Source organism: Amblyraja radiata, chromosome 27 (assembly GCF_010909765.2).
Source record: "Amblyraja radiata isolate CabotCenter1 chromosome 27, sAmbRad1.1.pri, whole genome shotgun sequence".
NCBI lineage: Eukaryota > Metazoa > Chordata > Chondrichthyes > Rajiformes > Rajidae > Amblyraja > Amblyraja radiata.
This window is the reverse complement of record NC_045982.1, coordinates 11,470,426-11,485,235: the sequence shown is the minus strand read 5'-3', so window position 1 is coordinate 11,485,235 and position 14,810 is coordinate 11,470,426. Positions and strand designations below refer to the sequence as shown.

The 14,810-nt window shown below is 36.4% G+C and overlaps 1 protein-coding gene across 1 annotated transcript in view; it reads right to left on the bottom strand.

Annotated features, from left to right (window-relative positions):
* Positions 1-6,366: 6,366 nt before the first annotated feature.
* The window catches only part of LOC116988435 (14-3-3 protein beta/alpha-A-like), a 36,987-nt gene continuing 28,543 nt past the window's right edge, over positions 6,367-14,810 (bottom strand). Inside the window, exons 3-6 of the mRNA XM_033045128.1 lie at positions 13,212-13,335; positions 12,666-12,829; positions 8,192-8,287; positions 6,367-8,001 (exon numbers count right to left, since the gene is read on the bottom strand). Coding sequence (XP_032901019.1) covers positions 7,942-8,001; positions 8,192-8,287; positions 12,666-12,829; positions 13,212-13,335 — 444 coding nt within the window. The 3' untranslated portion in view covers positions 6,367-7,941. The remainder of the gene's footprint in view (positions 8,002-8,191; positions 8,288-12,665; positions 12,830-13,211; positions 13,336-14,810) is intronic.

Genomic DNA, 14,810 nt, shown 5'->3' with positions numbered 1-14,810 from the left:
CCCATTCGGCCCGTCCAGTCTGTGCTCTTTCCTGCGACAAGATCATGGCTCCTCTTCCACCTCTGTCTACTCTCCTGGAATAACTCTGATAATCCATAGATAGACATAAAATGTTGGAAATGGCGGGACTGACAGCATCTATGGATAGAAGGAATTAATCCACAATTCCTTTAATATGCAATAATACAACAAAATGGAGTATCTCAGCACTATTATTTGGTAAAGCAACATCTGCCGTTCCTTAAGTTTCCAATATCCAATAATTAGGAATGTTACAAAATGTTGAGATTTTAAAAATCAAGCCTGTAATTTATCCCATCAGATAAAGCATAAAAATAACTTTAATTTGATAACTAATTCACTTTCATATCTTCATTATTAAAAAAGAATTATGGTCATTTTCATACTTTGAAATTAGCATCTTGTTCCCTATTGCTTTTCCATTGACTTAACACAAAAGCTGTGATCGAGGACAGCCAAAAGCCCATAACTTTCTTAAAAATTAAGAGAACTGAATGACATTTTAGGTTATTATAGATTGAAGCATTCTGAAACAAATATGAAATATCTTACTTGGATGACTTGAAATTAAAGCCTATAATTAGTTAGTTACCTAATTGTAGCTAATTACAAAATTGACCGTTGTGATGGGAATAGTAATAAACACCCAGACGAAAATTCAAAAATGTGATATTCTCAAGATCAGAACTTTAATATTATTGTATTATATGCTGTAAGTTCGTAACAGACAGGTAAAGAAATTACAATTTCTAGCAAAAGACCAAGTCTTTATGGAAAGATCAGTTGCTAGCTGGTACATTGGCATATCATAATCAGTAGCATCATCATACTCCTCAGATTGTAGCCAATAAGTACACCTTGTTTTTCTTCAACTTTTCAATTTTGGCATTGTAAACTACAAGTTTTTCCTCTTCAAACCACGCATGACATGTCTTTCTGCCCACCACTTTCCCATTAAGAATGTCCTGTAGGTCATCACATTTGGAGTAGTCCTTCAACACCTTCAACATCACGGATCGCAATATCAGGACAAAACAAAAGGTATGTCGCTTATTTAACATATTATCTTGCTTTTTGCAAACTGTAAAGAAAAAAAACCTTGAACAGCATTAACAGAAACAAGTTATTATTTGCAGTTTTAGAAAAAAAGGTACAAATGATAAAGTTAAATGCGAAAACAAATAGTAAATACCCAAAAAAAAAAATCATATTCATCAGTTTCATCAAATCTATTAAATTCATCTAATCAAATTCATCTAAATTCAATTACTAGATCTAAACATCTATCCATTCCTTAAGAAAAGGCTAAAAAAATTAAATAGCCTAAGTATCCAAATAACAAACTGATCCCATTCACACAAAAATTCACAATATAACATGATTTTTATATCTCACTTTGTCATGAATTTATTTGCCAAATGGAAGGAATTTAATGTTTAATTCCCATAAATTAATCCAGAAACATCCACTATCAAGATAATCAAAATCATTATCTTTTGCACAATACATCTGACTAAAACTGTACTGTGGATATTTAGTATGAAAATATTGATCATGGATAGACAATAACACAAAATATAGATGATTTAGATGTTTTTATGACATGATTGTGCAAAAAAAAGAGAGTTTGATTATCTTGAGTGGATGTTTCCGGAATGTGATCGATTGGAATGTTGCCATTGCCATACATTTTAAATCCATACCGGCAGGCAAGACACGGCTGATTCGTATGGGGCCTAAATACCATTTTTCGCATCATAAGATTAAAATGAAGCCACACCAAAAAGCAAGATATGTTAAATAAATGACATACCTTTTGTTTGGTCCTGATATTGCAATCCATGATGTTGAAGGCATTAGAAGACGCATTTAACTTCAATCCAGATATGCAATGGCCCAGCAAATTTTTTTAAAACCCGGGAACGGAAGTGCGAATGATTTTTCTTCATCAGCTAGCAGCCCGAGAAAATCCCTCTCCGACAACCAATACAAACTTGCATTTTAATCCTCCCCCCTCCCCCCCGGAATCACATGCACTGGCAGATCTGCAGCGCCGCTGATGGTAGGTTTTGTACAATAATCTATTGATAAACAAAATCATTGACTGTACCTCCTTAGGGACAAAGGATTCCATAAACCTACCACCAAAAATAAATCTCTATTTCTAGTCAACTTTTTTTAAGATAGCTACTCAATGTTCTAAATGTGTCAGCAGCCGGCAACATCCAGATAATATCTGGAGCCTTGAGAATCTGTTTGGATGAGTTGACTTCTCATTTTTCTAATCTTTAAATAATAGTGCCTTAAATCTTGCACATTTCTGCCAGTTCTGAAACCAGTCAGATGAATCTTCAAAGCTCCCCCTCAAGAAACAGTTGAAAACACTGGATAGAGAGAAGGTTATGGGACTAGACAACATCCCAGTCTGAAGAAGGGTTTCAACCCAAAACATCACCCATTCCTTCTCTCCAGAGATGCTGCCTGTCCCGCTCAGTTACTCCAGCTTTTTGTGTCTATCTTCGGTTTAAATAGGCTGTGGGCCGAGCATCAAAAATGTGTCTAGAAATAGGATTTCGTGACCCAAGTCACCAAACTACATGAAATTTTCACATATTGTGTAAATGTTTTTATATAAATCACCCCTGAAACTCGATATGAAGACTTGCACATTTTTATTAAATTAGAGAAAAACCGGAAAAATGTAGGGAATTTTTTAGTCCAATCAAAGCACGTTTAACATTGAGTTGTCTGCCAGTTGGCCAATCACGCGCTTTGTTTCAGGCTAGCACACAACATGGCTGAGGGGGCTTCACAGATGCCTGTTTTACTGGAGATTCCGTTGTGTTGTTCTGTGGAATAAATGTCGTGGAAACTTGCAGCAGGTTAATTGTATTTAGTGGGAAAAGCATTAACAAGGCTGAAGAAAGTGCTGCGAAGTGGATTAAAGTGCAAGAAAGCCTTCAAAGTCCCTGCTGATGTGCTGGAACACAAAGAAGGCCCCCAGGAACCAACTCTAACTAAAAGGTAAGACTAAAGTCTGAATTTATGAAAATCTATCTGTATGGACTTTAATTAATTTAATATAATGTGAATAAATTCATTCATTCATTCATTCATTCCTTATTCATTCATTCATGTACTCACTCACTCACTCCATGAAATTGAGGGCCTAAACTATAACACAGTCAATTAAACATTGTCACTAATGCCAGCTTGTTGTAGAGTAATAAGTCTTTAACAGCTAACAATGAATTCGGAGCTGCCTGCGAAAACTTACCGGGAAAAAGTGCTCCGACCGCAGGACCTAGGTACTCGCGGTAAAGTGAAGCCGCGGTCTCAATTAATAAGCGGCCGATTCGCGATCGTGGATCCGCGGATCATCTCCGCGGGCGGGCGGGCGGGGGAGGCTGTACATAGTGCCGTCTGTAGCGGTGGTTTTCAGACCCCGATAACGGGAGAAAAACGGAGGGATATCGATCGCTATTTACCGCGAGTACCTAGGCCCCGCGATCGGAGCACTTTTTCCCGGTAAATTTTCGCAGGCAGCTCCGAGATTATTTGTTAAAGACTTATTACTCTACAACAAGCTGGCATTAGTGGAGCTGCACACTAAATCTCGTTGCACTGACGTGCAATGACAATAAAAGATATATTATTATTATTATTATTATTATTATTATTAGTGACAATGTTTAATTGACTGTGTTATAGTTTAGGCCCTCAATTTCATGAATGAATGAATGAGTAAGTGAGTGAATGAATTAATAAGGAAAGAATGAATTTATTCACATTATAAAATGGTGCAATTAAATTAATTAAAGTCCATACAGATAGATTTTCATAAATTCAGACTTTAGTCTTACCTTTTAGTTAGAGTTGGTTCCTGGGGGCCTTCTTTGTGTTCCAGCACATCAGCAGGGACTTTGAAGGCTTTCTTGCACTTTAATCCACTTCGCAGCACTTTCTTCAGCCTTGTTAATGCTTTTCCCACTAAATACAATTAACCTGCTGCATGTTTCCACGACATTTATTCCACAGAACACAACGGAATCTCCAGTAAAACAGGCATCTGTGAAGCCCCCTCAGCCATGTTGTGTGCTAGCCTGAAACAAAGCGCGTGATTGGCCAACTGGCAGACAACTCAATGTTAAACGTGCTTTGATTGGACTAAAAAATTCCCTATATTTTTCCGGTTTTTCTCTAATTTAATAAAAATGTGCAAGTCTTCTTCATATCGAGTTTCAGGGGAGATTTATATTAAAACATGTACACAATATGTGAAAATGTCATGTAGTTTGGTGACTTGGGTCACGAAACTGCAGAATAAAGCTCCTCGGCCCACAGCCTAAAACCAGCATCTGCAGTTCCTTCTTACACATCCCAGTACTGAAGACCTGTACTCCAGCAATAATTATGCCTCTTGTCATAAATCCTTGAATATAAAGTTAAATGTTACCGTTCTTAATATCCTGTGACAAAATTGTCATTTAATTAGTTGTGAAATATTCAATGAAATTTTGATTGATCGCCATCAGAAGAGATGCCCTTTCCAGTTAACTAAAGTAAAAGCGTAATAACATTAAAACCGCCTCTTAATTCTCAAGGCAAAACATGAGAAACAGGGGCAGGAATTGGACATTTGGCCCTTCAAGTTGAGTAGTTGAGTTTATTGTTATTTGTACAAGTATGATTTGCTGGCAAGTGACTTCTTTCATGTTGTCCAAGGGCTGCCAGTCTTTCGAAGCCTCATCCTTAATAATAATGATGGATGGGATTTATATAGCGCCTTTCTAATACTCAAGGCGCTTTACATCCTTGATCGGTCTGCAACTACCTGTTCTACCCTGGTTGAGGTATGCAGTGTGTTCTGGTGTATTTTCAGGCGGGTGACTTTAAATGTTTTGTTTCCGTTCCAAACATGAGCAGAGCATAAAAGATTACTTTGACCAGGGGACCCGAAACATCGCCTATTTCCTTCGCTCCATGGATGCTGCCTCACCCGCTGAGTTTCTCCAGTCATTTTGTCTAACTTTGACCAGTTGATAAATTCTAGGAAGTAATTAAAATATTTGAGTTCCTCCAAGACATTTTATCCACATATGGTTTATTCTTTGACTGGATAGCACACACAAAAGCTTTTAATTGTACCTCAGTACGATAATAAACTAAACTAAAAACAATGTTGGTTGGGTTTCTCAAGCAGAGGTATTTGAATTTCTTTCTAGTGAGTCCCTCCGAGCAAGAAAATGAATTACTTAAATTTACTTGCAAAACATATTTAGACGCATCAAATGTGGGTATGGTACTGAAACATTTTTGGATTGTGATTAGCAGAGGTACATTTTGAAAACATGTAAGTTTCTCAACAAACATTGGGTGGCACTATTAAAATAAAAACAGAAAATGCTGCATTCAATAGGGCAGGCAACATATGTAGATTTAATGGTTCAGTTTGAAGACCTTTCATCAGAACTGGGAACATGTTTTAAGTTGCAGAGGTGTTGGAAGGATAAATAGCTCAAAGTGAATCTCTGCCAGAATGAAGCCAGGGTTACTGTGTGAGAATGTTGCATGGTCACCTGCTCAATGCATTGATGGGAGAGTTTGTGAGAAGAAATGGAAGAAAATCTAGGAGATGAGAATGGTTAGAGTGAGAATAGAAAGGAATGTGAAAGGGTGTGAAATATAGAGCTGTAGAACATGCCGGGCAATGCTAAGAGAGAAGAAAAAAAGTAGGCCAATATCACATTTGGATAACTTACAACAAAAATTGCCAATTCTGATATAGTCAGAGGAAGCAAGTTACCCCATATTGTAGAATTTGACATGGAGTCAGAAAGGTTACAACGTTCCAAAAAAATTAGTGTTATTCCTCGCAGTTATGTTGGATATCATTATAGTAGCTCAGAAAGCCACAGATGGATCAATATCACAGTATGACAGAGAATTAAAATGGCTTGCAGGAAGCTCAAAATTGCCTACAGGGACTGAATGCAGCCGTTGCACAATCTCCCAATCTACATTTGTTTTTTCCAAAGTAGAGGAGGCCACACTGTAAATACCAATTGCAGTAGACTGCGTTGGAAATACAAGTTTAGTTTAGTTTAGAGATACAGCGCGGAAACAGTCCCTTCGGCCCACCGAGTCCGCACCGATCAGCGCACATTGACACAAGCCAAGTATACAAACCCAAGCCAATTGGCCTACAAACCTGCACGTCTGAATAGTCGCTTCACTTGGAAGGACTAATTGGTTCCTAGATGCTTGAAAGGAAATGGTGGGATAGTAACTTGTGAAAGTTTAACAATTTCAAGAACCAATATGGTCATGAAAAATAAAAACTGATTCATTTGTGAAGAATGTTTTATTTGCATCGCATATTACTTTCAGTTACCAGCTTCAAACTTTAAAACAAAATAGGGTAAATCCTTCATTAAAAATTTACATACATATAATTGTATATTAAAATACAGCACAGTGCTGGATTAAATACTGCCAATTTTCCACAATGACAAAACTACTGTCAAATCTGACATAGCACAAGTCCCTTCAAGTTATGTCCCCAATTTGTTTTGTCAGTTGTCATCTCTCAAATATTTAATAGAAAATAACAGCACTTTCAAGATCTTGAATTGAATCAATAATAAAACAAGTTACTCTTTAAAATAAAGGGCACAGAGTATCTAACACTGCATGAGCCGATAAGAAATATACCAAACTACTGTAAGCTACAGGAAATAGTTTAGTCAACATTTTGCAATTTTACCAAAACACCGCAGAATTTGACAGTCAGGTATTCTGTACCAACAGTAATTTTTTTTAATTCCTTTCATTAACCCAGCTGAAATTCTATGTCTTCTTACATTATTCCTATCTAGTCTATCCTCTCAGTCCTCAATTGATCATGTTTACTTGTGGACAAATTTAAAAGACAGGCAACAGACTTAGTAGAATTGGAAGCAAAAAGTAAATGGTCTTCGCTGGTTTTAAACACTGGAATAGAAATTGATTAACCTATACATTCAGGATTACTATTACCAGGACAGGGATGGAGTTAGAATTCTAATTAATTTGATATTTGCTTTTGACATACAGTTTTTAACAAAAACGTTTCCCATGACTCAATTTCTTCACAACTCCTCCCACCCAACAAAAACAAGACTAGTAGCTGCCATGCAATTTCCTCTTAGTAGGAATGAAAAGCAGTACAAAAAAATTACTATAATGGGATTCCAACAAGGCATCTGAATAATACAGAAAACTCAATGAGTTCAGAGCAACAGACAGCTCTGGGATTTGAACCTTGATAGCTAGTTCAGACCCAAAACGTAAAATGCTAGATTACCATATTGCTCCAAAAACTTTACTTTAATAAATATTGATCCACTTTCAGAACCATGACACTCAAAACTGGAAACACAATTTCTTTGGGTAAGATTGTGCTTACATCAGGCATACATCACCCGATGTATGCCAAACTAAGCACAAATCAAATCCGAAATATGAGCAACAGCTAGTGGCCATGAATAAAAAGTGATGCTCAAACACTTTTTATTCTGTTTTGGACTTTTAATAATTTTCCACTTTCCACTCATTAAAAATAGCTGCTCTTGGCAATCATGGCAATCCTTTGCAAACCAAAAAGGACCTATGTCAACTTATTCACAACTGCGCAGCAAATTTAATCTCTGCTGTTTGTGTAGCAAGTGCCCAAATGCACACTACAAAGTCAGAACAATTAGCAAAAGAAAGCTAAGGAATGGCATTTGTTCCAAGCTGCAGGTTTTCATAGGCTAAATTGTGGCATTCACATGTGCATCTATTCAATATTGGTGAATTGAGAAATTCCTTTTTGGAATTGTCAGTGGAACACTAAGAAATGAAGACATGTAAAAGAGGATATTAGGTCCCTCTGTGCAGTTAGTTCTCTCCCCCTTCTCCACCATCAGCATCGTCTGCTGCATTATCTGATGTCCATAACTGCAAGAAAAGAAGAAAACAAATCTTAGTTTTTTTCAAAACTAGTCTCTGGATTTTTAATATTACACAATAAAATTGAAATATAGGAGCTTATCAGCCGGGCTTTAATAGACAAACGACTAATTCTATATGCCTCACACTTCTTCATTAATTTTTTTTTTTATTTGCCATATTGGACAATTTCACTCACCGTCAGGTTATCCCTGAGTAATTGCATGATGAGTGTACTGTCCTTGTAGGAGTCTTCATTCAGTGAATCCAGCTCTGCAATGGCTTCATCGAATGCCTGAAAACAGCATAATACAAAAACCTTTGAGCTTTTTTATGTTGACACATGTTTGCAAAACATTTTATGTAAATGAGATTATCATATTAAATGAAAAAGTAAGCCATTTTAGTGAAATGCTATTCTATTGGTTAACAGCAAACAATCTACATTTAATTGTTGATGGAAAATTACAGGAATACAGGTTGTATGCTGTACTGTATACAGGTTGTAGGTTGTACTGGATACAATGAATTAAGGAAAGGGGTTAAAGTCCTAACATGAAGAACTTTAGCCAGGCCTCAAAATCCTTTAACTGGTGGTATACGTAGATAGATGAAACATGAAATGGGTGGCTGAGGAATGACGCAGAAATCTAGGCTTTAAAGTCAGTTCTGAAGTAGGATAGATCTCTTCACTTCAGAATTGTAACCAAATGTCCTCATGCCATGTCTGAAGAAGGGTTTCGGCCCAAAACGTTGCCTATCTCCTTCGCTCCATAGATGCTGCTGCACCCGCTGAGTTTCTCCAGCATTTTTGTGTACCGTCCTCATGCCATTGCAGTTTTTAAGTTAATTTGGTACACATAAGCATTGCAAGGTGCTGCATGGAGGTACAATAATCCTAGCTACAAAATAGCAAAAGGAAAAGGTGAAGGAGTTTATTGGTTGGCGTCACTAATCAAAGACGGAATCCAATACTTTAAACTCAATAACAGAGGAATTACAATTCTATGGAATATATCCTGTAAAGCAGCAAGAAGCAGGAATGACAAATGCGTTGGTTATATATGGATGCAAAACAATACAATCAGTGCAGGGGACCCAATATCTGAACATTAACCGAGACATAAACAGTTTGGTATGCAAGGAGTAGGTGGGCACAAAGAAGATAATTTTCTTGATCTGTGCATTTCTAGCTTCACAAGAAAACAATTTTGGGAAAAAAAGACACACTGTGCCAGAGTAGCTCAGCAAGTTACTCCAGTCAGTGGGTGACCTGCTGAGTTACTCCAGCACATTGTGTCTTTTTTTTTTTTAGTAAACCAGCATCTGCAGTTCCTTGTGTTAAAAAGCAATTTTGATTCTAGTTCTGGGGAATTAACCCTATTTCAAGCTAGTGTGCAATTTTGAGAGCAATCAAAACATCAGTTTTGAATTAGTTGGAGGTAAGAAGCTGGATTCATTTAAGCAAATTTCAAATCATTTTTTCAGCAGAATGGAAACGAAACTTGATAAGCAAAGGACAAGTGAATAATGAATACTTTCAAAAATAATGGACAGAGAATTTCTCACAAGAAATGGAAACACATCCAAAACTAGGCTCCCTATATTATCAAAGATATGTAAATTGAAATAAAACAGAAAAATAAACCTGATAGGAAATGCATTATTTGTTTTGCTATAGAGAATCAAAATATATAAAAGAGAATCGCCGAAGGAAGTGTATAAGAATAGATTAAAACGACATAAGGGGACCCAAATCTCGAACATAAATAGCCAAAGTATCAAAAATGGCAAAACAAACTAGTGTGTATTTTTAATAAGTTGACGAGGGTAGAAGATTCTACATCAACGATTCTGACACAGGGTTAAAATATACAAGGGAGATACTCTTTCTACTGAGGTGGAAAAATCGGCAAGTGCAAAAGGCACTTGATATTCATGGAAGAATGCAATTGCAGAAGCTCCAACTGCAATCCTTATCCTACTGCACAGTGGCACAGCAGTAGAGTTGCTGTCTTACATTGCCAGAGATCTGGAGTCGATCCTGACTAAGGGTGCTTTCTGTACGGGGTTTGTACATTCTTCCTGTGACTGTGGGGGTTTTCTCCAGGTGCTCCATATTCCTCCCACACTCCAAAGACATGCATGTTGGTAGGTTAATTGACTTTGTAAATTGCCCCTATTGTGTGTGTATGGGGTGATTGCTGGTCAGTGGGACTCGGTGGGCCGAAGGGCCTGTTTCCAAGCTATATCTATAAAGTCTAAAATAAATTTAGTTTACAGCAATGATGAGGAAACTGAGGGAAGGACATCAAATAAAATTAATGGGCATACTTAGGATGAGAAATGAATGTTAAAAGGGAAACGTTATCAAGCTGTGATGAAGTAATAGCATTGTCGAGGGTAGCAGTTAATGTTATGTACAAAGACTTTCAAAATGCAAAGAAAATAAGTACTTTAAAAGGGACAGCCATCACTTCAAAAATTAACAGCAGAAGGCACAAGCAGTAAATTAAATTTAACTGGTTTTAGTGGGCCATTTAAAAAAATAATTATATACATGTATTTCTGTGCACACATTTTAATGAACTTAATGATGACAGGCCTAGCCCCTGCATAAATTTCAAAACTCCAAAATGAAACTGATAATGCAAAAAGTTATCTGTAAAATGTAGACTTTTAAAATGAGTAGGTACAGCAGATAGCATTTCATGCAAGTGGTAACAATGGGCTCTTGATTTTATTGCAATCTACTAATAGGCATTTGCCTACATTAAAAACCAATTATCAATGTTTATCCATTCGGTTAATCTATTAATATCCCTTATAAACATGTGTATCTGTCTCTTTGGGACAGCTGGACATGTGGGATTTTGTATCACATCACATAATTCATAAACAAACCTGGCCAATGTTGAGGCCTTACCATCTCAATCACATGCTGCCATTTAGGAAGTACCTGCTCATTGTCCTTCTCGCCTTCTCCAGCTCAAGCCAATTTTTCAACCAGGTCAATAAATGTATTTCAAAGTTTGATAACCTATGAATTTAACCAACATTCCCTTGGAAAATCAACTATTGAATATCTTCTGGACTTCTATGCAAATAGCTACAGATATTGTCTAATGTTTTCAACATTACCACATCTACACATAATCCAATCAAATGCGTCAGACATGTCCTGAGCTGAAATATTTCAGGGTATTCAGTCACTCACTCATTATGGACATTGGTAATTTCCTAGTAACAGCCATTAGGCACATTTTCTGTTTTTCTTTCTTCACCTTACTTAGTGTGTAATTTTCTAATTCAAATCGAACAGCTCCCATAGCAGAAAAAATGATGACTGCAATAATCTTTTGCCATTTTCTGTTCCTGATTAGTTTTTAATTTGCATTTAGACATAGAAAAATGTTATCTGTAGGCCATTCAATAGAATCATGGCTGATCTTCCAAAATCAGTACCCCGTTCGTGCTTTCTCCCCATATTCCTTGATTCCGTTGAGCTATACCTAACCCTCTCGTGAATACATCCAGTGAATTGGCTCCTTTCTGCTATACTCAAATCCACTCACTATGAAGGCCAACATGCCATTTGCTTTCTTCACTGCCTGCCTTACCTGCATGCTTACTTTCAGCGACTGATGTACAAGGACACCCAGTTGCACCACCCCTTTTCCTAATCTGACAGCACTTTGTTCTTGCCACCAAAGTGCATAACCTCACATTTATCCACATTATACTGCATCTGCCCACTCACCCAACCTATCCAAATCACCCTGCAGCCTCATAGCATCCTCCTCGCAGCTCACACTGCCACCCATCTTTGTGTCTGCTGCAAATTTGTCATTCACAATCTAATAATGTTCTGTTACAGAAAAAAGCCTTATTTAATATGTCTCAATTTCAAATACAACATTAAATTCAATTATACCATGATCAGTATTAGGTTGATCACATTATCTTTAAACACTCTACTGAATCTTGCTCATTACTCATCACGAGACCGTGTATGACTTGCTAGCTCCACAACCGAGGACCAAAGGGATAAATGTCAAAAAGTAATGTCAAGGGAAAGACAAACAAGGAATAAACAAGAGGCTAGAGATGGAGTAAGTGAATGCCAAGTGTGGATAAATAGATGAAGTTGGAAGGATGCAGTGGAGAACAAATACAAAATAATTTAAAGAATAGAATGATCGCAAATGTATTAATTTGGAAATAAAAAGTTAATTCATGTAAGACTTTAATGTAATTTAAAAATAGAGTTTAGGGAGTGTGACAGTGATGGACTGTCAAACAGCATATCTCAATATGTCTGGGCTGAAGACATGTCATGAGCTTTTCATTTAGAGATGGCTAGTCGATAGGTAGACAATTTGAAAAAAGGAAGATGTCAATTTATCAAAATGTGGATTCAATCTTAACTTAAGAGTCTTAACAAATCTATATGTTACATAGTACACTTTCTAAAAACCCAATTCCTATTAATTACAGTTATATCTTGACCAACTTGGTAAGAGAAAAACACTAATGAAATTTCCAAAATTAGTGTAGCTTTGATGTAGCATTTTATCAAACACCCATCCATACTAAAAAAAAATACTGCATTCAAACTTCATAAAACCACTGATGAAAGTCTATGAAAACAAGTCCCTGTCTTTGCTTTTTACCGTCTTGGCCAATGCACAAGCTTGCTCCGGAGAATTGAGAATTTCATAGTAGAATACGGAGAAATTTAGGGCAAGTCCTAATCGGATGGGTTGTGTTGGTTGCATGTCTGTCTTGCTAATTTCAAATGCAGCTTGGTAGGATGCCTGGGAGTTGTCAACAGTTTCTGAAACAAGACGGAATAAAAGACTCAAATTAGCAACTCCAAGCCTCTACATCTCTAGGTGTAATTTTTTTAAAAGTTATTACTTCAATCCCTTTGCTGAAGAGAGATTCCAACACCTTGTTTGAATTTGCCACATTCATCATCCATTTAATATGTCAATTCCTAGAAAGTACATGTTTCTTATGGAGAATCATCCATGTCATGTATGTTAAAACTCCTTAAATTATTTGTACATATCATTTAATTTTCACCAAAATGAATCCCACAACTTAGCATATTAAAAAAATAATCAAACACGCTAAACTACCATTCTACATGATATGTTGACAAAATTACTACAAATAGTAGTTACTTAGATAAAGTTCACTAGCAGCAAACTTACGTTTTTTGCTTTCTGCTATTGCTACTTCTGCAAGATATCGGTAATAATCTCCTTTCATCTTAAGATAGAAGACTTTGCTCTCTGAATTGGTAGAATTTGGTATTAGATATTTATCCAGTAAACCCTGCAAAAAAAGAAAGTTGTTTGAGTTGTTAAAATTGTATATTTTTCAATTTTTTTCTTTAAAGCTATAAACGTGTTTAAATGACATACAGTTTTACAACCCGGACAATCAATTGCTAATTCTGTTTGGAAAGTTGCAAAATTGCACAATTCTAACATATGTGGAACTTGTGCCTATACAATCATCTACAAAAGTGAAATGTTTCACTTGCTGTATAACTGACATTAATTTTAAGGGCATCGGCATACAGGCAAATCAAACATCTGCTGAAAGGCAAATAAAAGGCAGTCAATTTTAAATAACATGTTGAAAATCTTCGACTAAATGATTTATTATACAACTAAAGACGGAAACATAACACGGCGACAGAGCAGAGGGCCACGTTGGAGCCAGAGGATGCACCGCCAGGAATAAAGGGGGTGAGGGGGAAGTACAAACGAGGACCTGATGCGGGATAGTTTGCAATTTTGTCGGCACCCTTTATGTGAAAATCCATGGTATGCATAACAAAGAATTTCACCGTGACTTGCCACATGTGACAATAAAGTATTCATTCATTCATTCATTCATTCATTCAAGCATTAAGATACATGTCTGGTAATGGAATATTTGAAACTGTATTAAAAATAATCTTCTAAAAATTTACAAAGTATTACCTATTTCTAGTGGTATTCAGCTATGCTCGAACAGGAAAGAAGTCCGAGCATAACCCATTTAAAAATGCCACATTTTGTGCATTTGCACCCTTCGCCTCCAAATCACTTTAGGTTTCCAGAATGGCAGAACAAGTGCCACAACCAATTCAAGCTTATAGATCATTTTTCCCCATAACACATTCAAGAATGAAACTGGTTTTGCAAGAAATCATAACAACATAATGTTTAAAACATTCGTGGTCATACTTTTAATGGGCATGATCTAGTAATAGCTTTGTTTAAATAAATAGCATTTTTTAACGTGAAATGGAAGCTTTAGTTCAAATGCAGAGTCTCCATTCTTTTGAATTAATTCATATCTATATTAAATATATTTACTATTCACTTGATAATCCTAATATGTGCTATAATTAACACAAGAAAGGGGTTAACCAACTATTTGCTAAAACCCTGAATTATCAAAAAAACAAATAAATAGATGCGGTTGGCGACCTCTTCACTCTTCATGTCTGCTCCACCATTCATTCCCTGTTCTTGAAAGAGGGGACACAATTATAAAATTAGAGGATGAATATTCAAAACCTAGGTGCATGGACTTTTCTTGTGAAAGTGCGACAAATTTATGAAGTTCTCAATCCAGAAGAAATGAGGCCCAAGACAAATCACCCATTCTTACATTGAGAGTCAACAGGGTTGAGGGGCTAAATGCCCAGCTCCTACATTCAGGTTCAATGCTATTTTTGGTTATTTTGCCAATTACCTTCATTCTATGCCCTCCAGTTCTTAATTCTTCCACCAATGGATACAGTTTTACTTTAT